This window comes from Rhinatrema bivittatum, chromosome 3 (assembly GCF_901001135.1).
Source record: "Rhinatrema bivittatum chromosome 3, aRhiBiv1.1, whole genome shotgun sequence".
Lineage (NCBI taxonomy): Eukaryota > Metazoa > Chordata > Amphibia > Gymnophiona > Rhinatrematidae > Rhinatrema > Rhinatrema bivittatum.
This window is the reverse complement of record NC_042617.1, coordinates 520,219,939-520,237,811: the sequence shown is the minus strand read 5'-3', so window position 1 is coordinate 520,237,811 and position 17,873 is coordinate 520,219,939. Positions and strand designations below refer to the sequence as shown.

At 45.5% G+C, this 17,873-nt stretch overlaps 1 protein-coding gene across 1 annotated transcript in view; it reads right to left on the bottom strand.

Annotated features, from left to right (window-relative positions):
- The window catches only part of CLU (clusterin), a 64,210-nt gene that overhangs the window by 19,924 nt on the left and 26,413 nt on the right, over positions 1-17,873 (bottom strand). Inside the window, exons 5-6 of the mRNA XM_029596232.1 lie at positions 13,724-14,159; positions 1,205-1,318 (exon numbers count right to left, since the gene is read on the bottom strand). Coding sequence (XP_029452092.1) covers positions 1,205-1,318; positions 13,724-14,159 — 550 coding nt within the window. The remainder of the gene's footprint in view (positions 1-1,204; positions 1,319-13,723; positions 14,160-17,873) is intronic.

Here is a 17,873-nt window from a genome sequence, read left to right as displayed (position 1 = left end):
GTCAGCAAATACCATGGGACCCTATTTTCATTTGTAAAGCTATTTTGTCAAGATACACAAGTCCCCTTTATCTGCACACAGGTTGAGAACAGGTCCCCACAACTGCAGATGTAAGAAGCAGAGCTGAATCCCATACCATAAGTGTCTATAAGAGGAGATGGGCATAAATTCACCTATCAGTTCAGAAGAGAGTCCAGGGGTTACAACATGCTTTTAGTGCCAAACAGGAATCAGCGTCCTCTTGAGACAATAATTTAAAATGATTGCTTTGGGTGACGGGGTTTCCACTTAGTAAGGTCATGCTGAGCAGGGCTTTGGAGGGGGGAGAGAGCGTTGCTGCTGCTGCTGGGCAGGGCTTTGGAGGGGGGAGACAGCGTTGCTGCATGTTGCAGGGGAGAGAGGCCTTCTGTGGCTGAGCAGGTGATCGGGAGAGACAGGGGCTGCTGGGTAGGGGTCAAGGGAAGAGGGGGCTGCTGTTGGGCGGGGGTGAGGAGGAAAGGTGCTAGACAAGGGACGGGTGGTTAAGAGAAGGATGCTGATGGGTAAGTGGGAGAGAGAAGAGGGGGTGCTGCTGGGCAAGGAACAGAAGGGGAAAAGGAAGAGAATATAGGGGGTAAGGAGTGGATGGGGGATGCAGGAGATGTAGAGTATAGAGGGGGGAGAGAAAGAGATGGATATAGGGTGTCAGTTATTAACTCTTCTCTGAATGTTTTTTGCTTGTACCTTATTTCGGTTGGATTTCTTGCAGTATTTCTTTTGAGCGTTATTGCTTGGGTTTATATGTTTGAATTGCATAAATAATTTTTTTTAACAAGGGAGATGTAGGGCAAGCAATGGGGGAGAGATGAAAGAGGGGGATGCTGAGCAAGGGGTAGGGAAAGAGACGGAAGAAGGGGAGTGGGGCTGCTTTACTGGGGCCGCTGCCACCAGAGGGACAGCGCTGCCTTCACCACGAGAGCAGAGAGCACGGTGCTGGACCAGTCACTGGCAGATTTTGGGGGAAAGGGAGGAGGGCATAATTCTGAATAGCTGCACTGGGCGCAGCACTGGTCCTTGGGATGATTTCTGTTTTTGTTTTTATTTTACAAATCACTGCACAATGGAGACTAATGAAAAGCTGAGGACAGGGTATGAGCTGGGAAGTCCCCTGCTTCTTGGACACTGTTTGCAACAAATGTGAGTTCCTCCTGCTTCGGTCACTCACCTACAGCCAGGATCTCCTTGCATTTTTCACATTTCTCCTTCATCCTCAGGCAGCCAGCTGAATTACGCCGCAGCTCCCGGCACACCATCCGATTGTCTGTAGCATTTCCATTTTCTGGCAACACAGTAGCACAAGAAACTAGTCACATAAAATGCAGGTTATTCCATCAACGAATAATCTGGGCCTCAGAGCATTGTTGTTGCTTCATGTTTTTAATTAATGTCTTTATTCACATTAAGGGAACAAGCTTTCTTCCTGCTCCCTGACCTGGAAGGATAGGCTTGGATGGATGCCCAGAAATATGCATTCACTGTAGTGGATGAATACTCAAAGCTGATATACACTGTTTTGAAATTGAAGAATTTAGGATTCATGTAGGGCCCCTTGCCCTTAACTTAATTACATCCATTACCCTAACCCAGGGAAATGGTATGATTTTGTCCACCCCTGCTGGCAGGCTGTGTTTCAGTCCAGTCGGGGTGTACTAGAATCCCAAAGAATTTCCAGAGACTTCTGGAGGGCTAAGAAAATCCAAAGGAGTAAGGAGGCCTGAGGAATCGGGAAGGTGTTCATAGAACCTGAAATCTCCATTTTAGGACCCTCAAGAGGAAATGGTCAATAGAAGGCATCTAGGCATCAGCATGCCTGAGATGCCAGTGTGCATGCTCTTGTGCGACAAAGCAAACAACCCTAGAGTTTTGACATGGTGACCAGGCAGTAGCACACCTTTGGCTCTATCCTTGTAGACTGAGCACAGGTAGAGTCTTTTCTGCCCTAAAGAAAAGGATTTCCCCTAGTGCCTTGAAAGCTCAGTAAGAGGCCAACACCTTAGTGCTGAGGAGTTGGGAGAAAGCAGACATCTATTTTACAAAAATAGAAACTGTGACTATACATAGTCAAATATGCTTACTTAGCAATAAATGTAAATTTCTTAGCGTGTAGACAGATGGACTCAGGACCAGAGGGTTATGCTCCCCTGCCAGCAGATGAGAGACAGAGCAAGCTGATGGCACAGTATATATACTCCTGCAGTGACCCCAGCCTGCCAGTATTCTCTGTCTCCAGCAGATAGTGGACGTGCATCTCTTTATGGGGATTGCTATGAATTTTGAAAGGAGAATTTTATATTGAGAAAATGAAAGCCCTGCTCTCCTGCGATGATACCTAAAGGTCCTTCCTCCAGTTGAGAATTCCTGAGGTGATTTCTGTGGACCCTCAAAGGTGTGCCTTGGTCCAATAGCCGTTCCCGGTGTGGACTTAGCTGCTTGTACAGCTAAAAGACAGTGGGTGCAGAAGGCCTAGCGCGGACGGCAGATGCCCTCTTCCCCCCCGCAGCCGGAGACCATATCTGTACTAGCTGGTAAGCGCTGAGCTCCAGTAAGGATTTAAAAAAAAAAAAAAAAAGGAGATCTTTTACCTTCAGAGTCAGTTAGGGGGTTTTTAGGCCTTTCTTCTGTTTCTGTGCTTGCCGTGCTGTCCCAACGTTGTTCCCACTCCTGTTGGGGTTAGGGGAACTGGGCAGCTTGGTGGGTTGAGCTGCCCAGGTGGGCTAGGCCCCACGGTAGGCTTTTTTTGACACACTGCGTGGTAGGCCACTGCATTTTCTCGCACTCTTGTGCATGCTTTCTGCCATCTACAGGGTATTGGTGTGCGCATAATGTTTTTGAGTGTGGTGATATGCTCCAGCGTGTGCCTTGCTGAACTATTGCTGGGGCACCAATAATTTGTGCAGGTAACTTTTTTCAGCGTGAGCCGTTTGAACGCACAGTTACTGCCACTCATGGCACCAGTAAACAGGAAGCCTAAACGCCTTTCTCTTTGTGCTGCCTGTCATATTAGGGCTTCTCAGCCTGACCTGTCTTCCAACAATTGTTAGCGCTGTTCAGTTGCTCAGGGAGAGTTGTCTTCCTCAGATTTTGTTAAACCTGGATCCTCTCATTCTGATGATGGTCTGGTTTGGCTGGAAGTGCACCAGATCTTGGTACTCCCTTGACTGGCTCCTCTGCGGTAGATGGCAGTTCGGTTGGACCGCTCCAATACCTTCTGGGCTTGGTCTGGATCCGGTTGCTTTTTCTTGGGTGGAGTATATTTTCAAGGTTTACAAGCCTTTGTTCATAGAAACATAGAAACATAGAAATGACGGCAGAAGAAGACCAAATGGCCCATCTAGTCTGCCCAGCAAGCTTCACACATTTTTTTCTCTCATACTTATCTTTTTCTCTTAACTCTTGGTTTTATTTCCCTTCCACCCCCACCATTAATGTAGAGAGCAGTGATGGAGCTGCATCCAAGTGAAATACCTAGCTTGATTAGTTAGGGGTAGTAGGGGTAGTAACCGCTGCAATAAGCAAGCTACACCCATGTTTATTCCCTTTACCCAGACTATGTCATACAGCCCCTATTGGTTGTTTTTCCTCTCTCCTGCCGTTGAAGCGGAGAGCCATGCTGGTTATGCATTGAAAGTGAAGTATCAGGCCCTTTTGGTTTAGGGTAGTTACCGCCGTAACAAGCCAGCTACTCCCTGCTTTGTGAGTGCGAATCCTTTTTTTTTTTTCCTTCTCCCCTGCAGTTGAAGCTATTCTGGATATGCGTGAAGCCTCAGCTTTTCTTATTCCCCTGCTGTTGAAGCAGAGAGCTATGCTGGAAATGCTTGATGTATCAGCCTTTCTCCCATGCCATGAAGCAGAGAGCCATGCTGGATATGCATCGAAAGCGAAGTATCAGGCACATTTGGTTTGGGGTAGTAACCGCCGTAATAAGCCAGCTACTCCCCGCTTTGTGAGTGCGAACCCTCTTTTCTTCTCCCCTGCCGTTGAAGCAGAGAACTATGCTGTATATGCTTGGAAAGTGAAGTATTAGGCTTATTTGGTTTGGGGTAGTAACCGCCGTAACAAGCCAGCTACTCCCCTCTTTGTGATTGCAAATCCTTTTTTCCACATTTCCTCTTGCCGTTGAAGCTTAGAGCGATGTTGGAGTCACAGTAAGCATCTGTATGTTTATTTAATAAGGGTATTGTCTCCGGGCAGTAGCCATCGTTCTGGTGAGCCACCCACTCTACATTGGCGGTCTCTTGACTTTATGGATCCACAGTGTTTATCCCATGCCCCTTTGAAGTCCCTCACAGTTCTGGTCTTCACCACTTCCTCCGGAAGGGCATTCCAGGCATCCACCACCCTCTCCGTGAAGAAATACTTCCTGACATTGGTTCTGAATCTTCCTCCCTGGAGCTTCAAATCGTGACCCCTGGTTCTGCTGATTTTCTTCCTACGGAAAAGGTTTGTCGTTGTCTTTGGATCATTAAAACCTTTCAAGTATCTGAAAGTCTGTATCATATCACCTCTGCTCCTCCTCTCCTCCAGGGTGTACATATTTAGATTCTTCAATCTCTCCTCGTACGTCATCCGATGAAGATCCTCCACCTTCCTGGTCGCCCTTCTCTGTACCGCTTCCATCTTGTCTTTGTCTTTTTGAAGATATGGTCTCCAGAACTGAACACAGTACTCCAGGTGAGGCCTCACCAAGGACCTGTACAGGGGAATAATCACTTCCCTTTTCTTACTCGATATTCCTCTCTCTATGCAGCCCAGCATTCTTCTGGCTTTTGCTATCGCCTTGTCGCATTGTTTCGCAGACTTCATATCATTAGATACTATCACCCCAAGGTCCCTCTCCTGCTCCGTGCACATCAGCCTTCCCCCCCCCCCATCGAATACATTTCATTCGGATTTCCACTCCCCATATGCATGACTTTGCATTTCTTTGCATTGAATCTCAGCTGCCATGTCTTCGACCACTCTTCCAGTTTCCTTAGATCCCGTCTCATTCTCTCCACTCCTTCCGGCGTGTCCACTCTGTTGCAGATCTTAGTGTCATCCGCAAAGAGACAAACCTTACCTTCAATCCCGTCCGCAATGTCGCTCACAAAGATATTGAACAGGACCGGTCCCAACACCGATCCTTGCGGTACACCACTTATAACCGCTCTCTCCTCAGAGAAGGTTCCATTTACCATCACACATTGTCTTCTGTCCGTCAACCAATTTGCAATCCAGGTCACCACATCGGCACTCACTCCCAAGCTTCTCGTTTTATTCACCAGTCTCCTGTGCGGAACCGTATCAAAAGCTTTGCTGAAATCCAAGTATATGATATCGAGTGCTCTTCCTTGATCCAATTCCTTGGTTACCCAGTCAAAAAAGTCAATCAGATTTGTCTGACAGGATCTTCCCCTGGTGAATCCATGTTGCCTCTGGTCCATCGATTCTCCGGACTGTAGATTGTTCACTATTCTCTCTTTCAGCAGTGACTCCATTACTTTTCCCACCACCGAAGTGAGGCTAACTGGTCTGTAGTTTCCAGCCTCCTCTCTGTTGCCACTCTTGTGAAGCGGGACCACCACCGCTCTTCTCCAATCACTCGGCACCACTCCCGTTTCTAGGGATCTATTGAACAGGTCACACAGCGGAGCTGCCAGAACATCTCTGAGCTCCCTCAATATCCTTGGATGAATACCATCAGGCCCCATGGCTTTGTCCACTTTCAGGTTCTTTAGCTCTTCCCACACATTTTCTACTGTGAAAGGATTTTCATCTATTCCACTTCCCTCCAGTTTCTTGATGTGTAGAGATGGTCCTTCTCCAGGGTCTTCTTTAGTGAACACAGAGCTGAAGTATTCGTTTAATATTTCTGCCATTTCTTCGTCACTCTCCACACATTGATCATTACCACCTTTCAATTTTGCTATACCACTTTGGACCTTTCTCTTTTCGCTGATGTATCTGAAAAATGTTTTGTCACCATTTTTTATCTCCTTGGCAATCCTCTCCTCCGCTTGACTTTTTGCCAACTTGATTAATTTCTTTGTCTCCCTCAGTTGATTCAAATATGCTTCTTTGTGCTCCTCCCTTTGGGATCTTTTATATATCTTGAATGCTGTTCTTTTAGCTTTAATTTTGTCAGCCACCTCCTTTGAGAACCAGATAGGTTTCAGTTTCCTTTTGCTTTTCTTTACATTTCTAACATATAGAGTAGTTGCCTTGGTGATTGCTCCTTTTAGATTGGTCCACTGCTGATCCACATCTCTCTCGTTCTCCCATCCTTTTAGTTCTTCCTCCAGGTACTTACCCATTTCCTCAAAGTCTGTGTTTTTGAACTGTAAAACACGGGTCTTTGTGGTTCTTTTCCCTATTCTTTTATTGATATTAAACCATACCGTTTGATGGTCACTGCTGCTGAGGTGGGCGCCCACCTGGACATCTGAGACATTATCTGCATTAGTGAGCACTAAGTCGAGTATAGCTCCTTCTCTCGTGGGTTCCAACACCATTTGTTTGAACAAAGATACTTGCATGGCATCCACTATCGCTCTACTATTTTTAGTTTCTGCAGATGGGATTTTCCAGTCTACATCTGGCATATTAAAGTCACCCATGATCACCACTTCTCCCTTCTTACCTATCTTATGGATGTCTTCAACCAGCTCTCTGTCCAGCTCTTCCTTTTGGTTTGGAGGCCTGTAAACCACTCCAATATAAATGGATGCTCCGTCATCTTTTTTTAGGTCGAGCCATAGAGCTTCTTCCTTACCCCAACTTCCTTGTAGCTCAGTTGCTTGGATGTTTTGTCTGACATAAAGAGCCACACCTCCCCCTTTTCTATCCTTTCTGTCCTTCCTTAACAAGTTGCAGCCTGGTATTGTTGTATCCCATTCATGAGATTCTGTGAACCATGTTTCTGTTATAGCAACAATGTCTAATTCTGCCTCAGCCATTAGGGCCTGCAGATCTGGGATTTTATTTCCCAAACTATGAGCATTTGTGGTCATTACCTTCCAGGTACTTTCTTTAAGGTTATTGCATTTCCTGGACTCCTTATAAGATATTAGTTGAGATTTGTTATTCACTTCACTCTTTCTTTTTGTAGTTGTGCCACTGTTGACAGAGTTATTCCTCTCAATTAGATTTTTCTTTTGGTTATGGATCCTGAAATACTGCATGCATTGTGTTTTTTCCCTCTTTTCTGGTAACACTTCAATGTTTTTCTCATGAACTTCTTCAGTTTTTAATATAGAGAAGGCTTGTTCTTTTTGCATTTGGTACATGGTGTGTCTCCTCATCACAGGTCTAATTCTACCAGAGCCCACTGTATTCCTGGATTTTAAAGAGTTTCTTAATGACCTGTTTGAGTGGGGGGGTATACCTGTTGACTGCTCTTCTGTCAAGAATGGGTGACTGTGGGTCCTTCCTGAGCCTAATGAATTTCCTTTTCTTGACTCCTGGTTTTTCTGTGATATTGGGGAATTATTTTCTGAGTAATGCAATGTGGGTGTATTATTTTTAATTGAAGCTAATTGATTTTTAATGTCAGTCAACTCCTTTTTCAGGGAAGAGAGTTGTGCACAAATTGGGCAAGCTCTAAGTTTCCAGATGCTTTCCCTCAGAATAAAGGCTCCACAGCAGTTACATTGGATAGTCCTCATCCTGGTAATTTATGATTTGTATGTCCTTGACTGTTACCAATGTACTAATTTATGTCGCTGCCTATGGCAAGTTAGGCAGTCTTTATTAGAAAACAAGCCCCAGGGGTGGGTGGGTAGAGGGGTAGGGTGTTCAGATGCAGTCCTCCACTTTTCCCATTCCGGTCAGATCAGACCCTCAGCCAGTGGCCCCTCCCTCTTCCAATCCTATGATTAAGCGCCATGGCAAGCGTTGGTTCGCCATGGGTATTCCAGGTGGGGAACCGGATGGCATGGATGATGAGGCAGATCCTGATTCCTTGGAAGATGGTGAAATTCCTCCTGGTTTGAAGCCGTATCGAACCAAGTAATGGTTCTTTCATACCGGCCCTGATTTCCCAGACATTGAGGATGCTGGGAGCGCCTGGGGCAGATTCTATGTCAGAGCTGAAGAAGAATCCCATTTTGGTCTCCTCGCGTAAAGCCTCTTGCATTTTTCCTGTTATGGATGCCATTCAAGAAGTGATTGATTTTGAATGGGACACCCAGAGGCAAATTTCAAAGGGGGTCTGGCATTGGAAGGCCATTACCCTCTGGATCCAGCTGTGAGAGAGCGTTTGTGTTTTCCCAAAGTAGATCCGCTTGTCTGCACCGTATCTGAATGGACCATTATCCCCGTGGAGGGAAGAGCATCTTTGAAGGATGTGCATGATAGATGGATTGAATCTATCCTTAAGCAGGCCTTTGACGCAGTGGCGATGACCTTTGCAGATTGCTTCTTGTGCTTTTGTGGCGCATTCTTTTCTGCTTCTCCCTCAGGAGGTGGATGATTCAGGGGTGAATTCCAGAGCAGTTATGGAACACGCTGCCGCCCTTTTGGCAGATACTGGCTGTGATTTGGTCTGTACCTTGGCCAGAAGAGTGGCTTTGGTGGCCAGACACCAGCTGTGGTTGTGGAATTGGTCAGCTGATGCAGCCTCCAAGGCTAATTGTACAAAACTTTCCTTTAAAGGCTCACTCTTATTTAGGAGCAAGTTGGAAATGCTGGCCAGTAAGTGGTGCGAATCTCCAGTTCCCCGCTTACCGGAGGATAAGAAACAATTGCAGTTCCCTTTTCTATGAGGGGTCGTCTCAGGGGTTCCAAGCATTTTTGTCCCTACAGAAACCCAACTTTTCAGAGGACTCAGTCTTTTGGTGGGTCTCAGTCCTTTTGTCCCCAACAGTCCAAGAGAGAAACAGGCTAGGGTGGTGGCCCGTCCTGAGCTTCCCAATGAAGGTTTGCCAACCCACCTTTGGGAGGAGGAGATAGGGGGACGCCTATCTCACTTTTATCAGAGGTGGGTCGAGATCACATTGTATCTATTGGTCCTGGAAGTGATACGAGAAAGATATGCGCTGGAATTTTGCAGCATTCCTCAGGACGTGTTCATGGTGTCTCCTTGCCACTCCCCGCAGAAGAAGCAGGCAGTGGAGTTTATGCTTCTGAGGCTTTTCCGGCTGAGGGCTGTGGTTCCCGTGCCTACGTCTCAGGAAAATACAGGGCGCTATTCCATTTATTTTGTTGTACCCAAGAAGAAAGGTTCCTTTCATCCCATCGTGGACTTCAAGAGTATCACAGTCATCTGCGGGTGACTCATTTTCACATGGAAACCTTACAATCTGTGATATTGGCCATACAACTGGGGAAGTTTCTGACCTCCCTGGATCTTTCCGAGGCTTACTTTCATATTCCCATCTGTTTGGAGCACCGTTTTCTATGCTTCGTGGTGCTGGATCACCGTTATTAATTTCAGGTGCTGCCTTTTGGTCTGGCCACCGCCCCAGAACTTTTTTTTGTGGTCGTGGTAGATGGGATCATGTACATCCATACTTGGACAACTGCCTGATTCGGGCCAAGTCTTTGGCAGAGAGCAGTCTGGTGACCAACAAGGTAATTTCCTTGTTGCAGGAGCTTGGTTGGGTGATGAACCTGGCCAAGAGCAGTCTCCAGCCTTCTCAGTCATTGTAGTATCTGGGAGTTCACTTCAACATGAGGCTGGACAGTTTTCCTGCTGGACGTTCGCATTCAGAAATTGATGTGTCAGGTGCGTCAGTTGGAAAACACTATACGCCCAACGGTGCGGTCCTATCTACAGGAGCTCGGCTTGATGGTGGCAACCCTGGAAGTGGTGCTGTGTGCGAGGGTGCATATGATGTAACTTAAAATATCAATATGCAGGGAACTACAATATCAAGGACATAGATAATAGAAGAATGAATAACAAATTATAAGAGATGTAAAATATCTTAAGAGAATTCACAGATTAACCTGCGAACATTACTGTACTAACCTTTAGTTAACATGTTTTAGAAATAACAATAGATGTAGAACTATCTTAATCCCTTGTTGTGTTGATCTATAATATGTATGTTACTTTTGTAAACCGTTGTGATCTTTATTTGGAATGAAGTATATAAAATGTCTAAATAAATATGAGTCCTCTTCAGCGCTCACTGTTGTCTCGTTAGAACCAGCAGTCTCAGGACTATTCAGTTCAGCTCCACTTGCCGATGGAAATCTGCCCTCCCCTCCAGTGGTGGTTGCAGGAGGCTCATCTGAGAGAGGGAGCTTCTTTGTCCTCCCCGATCTGGTTGGTGCCCACAACAGATGTGAGTCTCCAGGGTTGGGGAGCTCACTGTCTGGAACTGATGGCCCAGGGATGTTTGATGGCCAAAGAGGCTCTCTGGAACATAAATCGCCTGGAAGCCTGGGTGGTCAGGTTGGCATGCTTACAGTTCAGCCACAGACTACTGGCTCAAGCAGTCCGCATGATGTTGGACAACGCAATGACGGTGGCCTACATCAATTGCCAGGGAGGAACCAAAAGCCAGCAAGTGCTGCAGGAAATAGACCAACTTATGGAATGAGTGGAAGGACATTTTCAGATGATCTCGCCTTGTCACATCACAGGAAAAGACAACGTACGAGAGAATGGGTGTTGTCCACCAAGGCGTTCCAGCTGATAGTGGATCGCTGGGGCCTTCCACCCCTAGACCTGCTGATGGCAACTTCTCGTAATGTGAAGGTTCCTTGTTTCTTCAGTCGCAGGAAAGCTCTGTGGTCCCTAGGCATCGATGCTCTCATACAGGTCTGGCCAGAAGATGAGTTGCTTTATGCCTTTCCCCCTTGGCCCTTGCTGGGCAGAGTCATTTGCAGAATCAAAATCCACAGGGGGCTAATACTCCTGGCGGCTCCAGATTTGCCCAGGCATCCGTGTTATGCAGATATGCAGAGACTTCTGGTGGAGAACCTCCTTCGCCTTCCATCGCACATGAATCTGTTGCAGCAGGGGCCAGTTTTTCATGAGGATTCAACTCTGTTCTGTTTTATGGTTTGACCCTTGAGAAGCGTAGATATTCTTCTACAGTGATTGCTACCTTACTCCATGCTCGGAAGTTCTCCACTTCTCTAGCACATGTGCGGGTTTGGAAAGTGTTTGAGGCCTAGTGTGAGGAACGTGGTGTTCTTCCTTGTTTGGTTAAAATCCCATTTACTCTGGATTTTTTGCAGGATGGGTTGAATAAGGGATTGTCCCTTAATTCCTTGAAGGTTCAGGTTGCGGCTCTTACATGTTTCAGAGGCACTGTAAGTGTAAGTGTCTCCCTATCCCATCCTGATGTGGCCCGTTTCTTGACGGGAGTGACACACCTTCGGCCTCCCTTGCGGTTGCCAGTTCCTTTATGGAGTCTTAACCTGGTGCTGGATTTTTTAGTAGGCCCTACGATTTGACCACTGTGTAGCCTTTCCTTGCAGTTGTTAACCCTGAAGACAGTGTTCTTGGTGGCTGTATGATCTGCGCATCACATTTTCGTGTTGCAGGCCTTTTCTTGCTGGGAGTCATTCCTTCTGGTGACTCCATGGGCATTGCAGTTGCATACTGTTCCATCCTTCTTGCCTAAGGTGGTCTTGGAGTTTCATTTGAATCAGTCCATTTCTTTGCCGTCCCTGGATAAGGTCAGGGATGCGGAGGAGTATCCCCTCTTGCATTCCTTGATGTCAAGAGACTTGCCGTGTGATATCTGGAGGTTTCTGAAACTTTCCGAAAATCAGATCGTCTGTCCTTCAGGGTGGAAGGAAGCAGGGCAAACCAGCTTTGCAGGTTACGATAGCTCACTGAATTAAGGTGGTCGTCACGGCCACGATTCTGGATGCTGATAAGCCGTTGTCTTCTCAGGCTAGGGCTCATTCCACTAGAGCTCAGGAGTGTCAAGGGCAGAAGTTAAGTTGTTGTCTCCCATCAACAGTTGCCAAACTGCGACTTGGTCCTCCTTACACACCTTCTCCAGGTTTTATTGTCTGGATGTGCAGGCCCGGGAGGACGCAGCCTTTGCACATGCGGTGTTGATTGGACCATGGGCAGCCTCCCGCCTGTTTGGGAGTAGCTTTGATACATCCCACTGGTTCTGAGTCTATCTGTCTACATGCTAGGAAATGGAGAAATTACTTACCTGATAATTTCATTTTCCTTAGTGTAGACAGATGGACTTAGCTTCCTGCCCTTGGTAGCCAGCTACTTGTATCAATAGTCCTCATACGGATCCCAAGGGATTACTGGTTAGTGTTCATCCAGTCCCTAGCTTGGGGTACCTATGTTCTTTCTTGAGTTCAGTGTTTGTTGTGGTTGAGTACTGCTATGGTTGACTGTTTTTAATCAAGTTTTTTACTAGTCTATCCACAGTTGCTTTTGAAGAGAATACTGGCAGGCTGGAGTCACTGCAGGAGTATATATACTGTGACGTCAGCTTGCTCCATCTCCATCTGCTGGCAGATGGACTCAGGACTGTTCCTGAGTCCATCTGTCTACACTAAGGAAATCGAAAATATCAAGTAAATAATTTCTCCATTATTGTGAACCCCAATCTGATGTGTGGGGAGCCTTCCACCATGGAATTAGCACAGTTAGAAAAGGAACAGAGATAGTTCTCTTATGAGGAAAGGCTAAACAGTTTAGGGCTCTTCAACCTGGAGAAGAGCCCTAAGTTAGTTACCCTTTCATTCTGGGACTTGGGACACTCCATGAAGTTAATAGATAGCACATTTAAAATAAATTGAAGAAAGTATTTTTCACTCGGTGCACAATTAAACTGTGGAAACTGTTGCCAGATGATATGGTGAAAGTAGTTAGCAATGAGCAATTCCTGGATGAAAAGTCTATAAACCACTATTAGACCTGTAGACTTGGAAGAGCCACTGCTTAGCCCTGGTTATCAGCAGGAAGGATTAGATTGGTTGTTTGGAATCTGGCTCAGTACTTGTGACCTGGATTTGTCACTGTCGGAGACAGAATGCTGGGCTTGATGGACCTTTGATAACACCCAATATGGCCTCTCTTATATTTCTTAAGGTTCTACAGCAATTCTATGTTCCCTGCCATTGAGGATTCATTTCAGTATCTACAAGACCCCTTCAAGTGGGATCCAGTCCCTTCATTACCTCACGAACATGTCAACCACAGCTTCAAACAAAAATAGTGGACTAAATAGGTGAAGGAGCAACCATTTATGTGCATATATAAATATAGATAAATATTATCTACAGTACAGTCCTCATTTAGTGTCAACATTTTCAGATGAGTTTTCATTGCTTGTCAATTGGAGAGAATTGTTTTCTGTTTTGAAAAGCTTTTACAACATTTCAAATTCATTTGGTGAAGGAACTTTATTGAGGCTTGTACTATAATTATTTTTCATATTCATGACATTTTTCTTTTAACAAATGGCAACACATCATTGTTTGCATATGTATTATGCCTCTAATCCGCATAGCATGTGCCATTATAGGCAGACTTGAAATAATTTAAATAAATAAAAATATACGTTCTCTTTTAGAATGCATGTTCTTACTCTTTCCTCCTTATGCCTATATTATGGCTGTAAGAATGGAAGTGGAGAGGAAAGGTTGACATTGACTTCTGGCGCTGTGATGCAATAATGATTCTACAATGTCATTTTAAAATGCAATAATGTTCTACAATGCAATAATGTTCTACAATGTCATTTTAAAATGTAAATTGTAAATATATTACCTGCAAAGGGATCCTTGTTGTTCGGCCATGATCCTGGCCTTTCCATAAACTGATGTACCTCCTCCATCATCCTCTGGCTCATTTCAAACAGATTATGAAAGGGGCCATGGAAATCTTTCTGGAAGAAGGATGGCCTGTCCGATCTAGCAATCCTTGATTCTGAGAAGGGGAAATGGAGACTGGGAAAAGAGAATGGCACTCGCATGGTATCTCGGAATCCCCCAAAGAAAGGAGCCTTGAAGAGGGAGTGCATGTGTCCAAAGGCCTTCATGCTGTCTCGGAAGATATTATCAATGCCATCCTCCATAATGCCGTAGCTCTCTTCCAGGTCTTCAAACCTCTCCTCTTGCTGCTTGTCTTCTTCTGTCAAAGAGTCTAGTCTATCTCCATTCACCCATATAGAGAAAGGGGAGGATCGGTTCAGAAAATCTTCAAACTTACAAAAAAAAAAACCCAACAATAAAACATTCATCAAACAAAATGCAATAATGTTCTACAATGTCATTTTAAAATGCATGCAGGACACTGGATATTTAACATTGAATTAGCCGTATTTTAAAATCTTCTTTTCTGTGGCTCAATGACACCAGTCCATTTAAATGGCCTGTTAGAGGAAGGGAAAACAAGGGAAAACAATTGGGGCTCCAAAGTTCCCAGAGGTTTTTACTTTGTGTTGTTTTATAATATGCACCCTTACAATAGGGTTTAGTTTCTAACTTAGTTCACTCAATTTTGTTTTTACAAATTAAGAATTTATTATATGCATTATAACTAAGTACTTAAGGCATAGTATAAAAATGCATCAAAATAAAAAAAAATAAATAAATGCAAATATAGAATAAGGGCCCTCCCCACCAAAATTGTGAAAGCTTGAAAATCAGAGTATGCAAGACCAACAATGAGTGTTAAATGGCACAAAGATTGCAAATTATATGACAAGTTCAGACCTTTTGGAATTTTTCCACTTCTTAGATCAGGAGTCTGCACATGGCATAAGAGAGGTTGCTCTCCCTAGTATGTGTGGCCTCATGAGATCGATATGGAACAAACCAGGAGGGAAGAGCCAATGGCAGCAGATTCTCTGATCTAAGACCAGGTATGAAAGCTTCATAAAATGGACCTTATATTGGAACTCTCAGCAGTGAAAAATGATATTCTAAGTATGGTGGTAAGTGATCTAGGACAGCGCTTCTCAACCAGTGTGTCATCAAGCACCGGCAGGTGTGTCGCGTGCTCCTGGTCTCTCCTGCTGCTCTTCCTTCCCTGCTGCTGTTGCCACCGGGCTATCAGTACATTCAAGCCCAGTGGGAATGGCAGCGGTGGTAGAAGAAGCATTGGCACCTGTGGCTGGCCTTTTCTTCTTCCCGCGCCCCCCCCCCCCCCCCGGTGACCCGGAACAGGAAGTGATATGCGGTGCGCGGGAAGGAGAAAGAGCCGTGCCACGTGGAAAAATAGCAGCGGCGGCAGCAGCAGCGGCCCCCGAGCAATCAAAGCAGCCGGTAATCGGGAAAGGAGACAGCAACATGAGCCTCCTGCAGCTGATGGCATTCTTCTTTCTTGGCCTGCGGGGGCTGGAGGAGGAGGCTGCTGCAGCTACCATTTGTGCTCGGGGGGGGGGGGGGGGGGGAGAGGAAGTGAGAGAGAGAAAGAGAGAGAAGCAGCCAGTCAGAGAGAAAGTGATTATGGGAATGAGAAGCCTGTGCATGTGAAGAGAGTGAGCATGGGAGTGAGAAACCTGGGTGTGTGTGAAACACAGCATGGGAGGGAGAAGCCTGCATATCTGAAAGAGAACATGGGAGTGGGAAGCCTGTGTGTGTGTGTGTATGCATGAGAGAGATCAGGTGACTGGTGTGTGTTTGTGTGTATGCGTGTGTGTGTATGAGAGAGAAAGAAAGTGATTATGGGAATGAGAAGCCTGTGCATGTGAAGAGTGAGCATGGGAGTGAGAAACCTGGGTGTGTGTGAGACATAGCATGGGAGTGAGAAGCCTGTATATCTGAAAGAGAACATGGGAGTGGGAAGCCTGTGTGTATGTGTATGCATGAGAGAGGTCAGGTGACTGGGGTGTGTATGAGTGTGTGTGTATGAGAGAGAAAGAAAGTGATTATGGGAATGAGAAGCCTGTGCATGTGGAGAGAACAAGCATGGGAGTGAGAGACTGGTGCGTGTGTGTGTGTGAGACAGAGACAGTGATTATGAGAGTGAGAAGCCCATATATATAAGTAGAACACGGGAGTGGGAAGCCTGTGAGTGTGTGTATAGCATGAGAGAAACTGTTCAGGAAGGTGACTGGTGTGTGTGTGTCAAAGACTGTTTGGGAGATGATTGGTGTGTGAGAGACAGAAACTGGTCATGGGGGACATGACTGGTATGGTGTGTGTGTGTGAGAGACATGGGCACTAAGGAAGAGGACCATGAGTATAGAGCTTAGCTTCTACTGTTGCTTCTGGTGTGTGCCACGGCCTGCATGGAAGGGGAGTAGAGGAGCTGCTGGAGGGGGTAAGTAAAGGTGACTTTTTATGTTTATTTTTCTTGATTGACTGCCATTTTCGTTATTTAATATTATGTGATGTCTGCTTTTTTGAAATATTTTATTGGTGTTTGGAGAATGTTTAATAGTTTTTATGTGTTTTTAATTGTTGGATGTTATTCTGTTCATAGCTGTTTTGAAACATTTATTCTGCTTATTAGTATAGTTTTACAATTATTTCTGGGTGGGGATCTATAGCTGCTTGCTAGTTCTGTTTTCCTAATAAGAGGTGTATTGGTTTTTAGGGCCTGATTTAATATTTGTAGTGTTGCCTTTTCATAGATAGGATTGCTCCTGTTTGAGTGTATTCCATAATACAGGTGTAACTGTGTGAGGATTAGTTTATGTGCATTACTACAGATCCTGGGAGTATGTTAGGTCGGTTCTGTGTCTGTTACCAAGATTAGATATTTTACTAGCATGTAAGTGTTTGTATCAGTTTTATTTGTTGAGTTTTCTCAAGAGGACATGCATTGGTGGTAAACTGCTGTCTTTTCATAAGTAGGGCTATTGAGCCTGGAAGTAGAAGGAGTTTGAGTTGCTGTTACTGAGATGACACCAGAGTCAGAATATCTTTTTTGTAGGGTGAGTTGTATAGGGAATGTCATAATTCTGCTTTACATCCATTATTGTGGGTATGGGGGGTTCCCGTGGATGCAAACTGTACTTTTACATCTAGCCCCGTGACGATCATGGGTCAGTGTGTCATGCATGTGAGAACCATCTGTCAGGTGTGTCCCGACAGAAAAAAGGTTGAGAACTACTGATCTAGGAAATAGAATGGAGGATATAGAAAATAAGATGGAGGATTATGTAGATGTATTTGAAATTGTGCAGTAGAAAATAACAAAAATAGAGAGGGTAAAAGAGAGAGAGGCTAACAGAGAAAATGGATGAACTTCAGAACAGAACGAGAAGGAAAAATGTCCAGACTGGAGGGATCCCAAAGTCTGATCAGATCAAGTGTACATAATCTGTTTCGTTCACCGCTTGCGGACAGCCCTGCGAGCGGCTTCACTCACCCGATGCTGCCAATGCCCAGACCTGCCACACCACACTGTTGCCACTGCCATACTCTTCTGGGGTTTCCCCACTTGGCACACACACAGTGTGTGCCCACCTTTATAGGTCCTGTGGTAGGAATCCCTGGAGCAGGCACCAGCAGATGACATCACACAGCTGGGTATTTAAACCCCAGTCATGTTACTGACAGACACTTCAGCAATAGGTCTCTTCCAGCCTACCTTCAGCCTTGCCTCATCCAGCCTGTCTTCAGCCTTGCTTTGCCCAGCCTTTCTTCAGCCTTGCTTTGCCCAGCCTGCCTTCAGTTTTACCTCATCCAGCTTGCCTTCAGCCTTGCTTCATCCAGCCTGCCTTTCTGCCTTGCCCTGTTCAGTCTCCTTGTCTTGTCTGTCCATCTTAACCTTATCCTTGGAATCTTGCCGTGCTTTATCTCTTGGTATTGTCCTCTTGATTTCCCTGTGTTTTGTCAGTTCTGGCCAGCCTCTCCAGTTCTGACCTCAGCCTTGGACTTTGACACACTACTTGCATGCTCCTTGGACCTGACCTTAGTCTTGTACTTTGGCTGCACCTTATCCACCATCTGCCCTGACTCCTGGA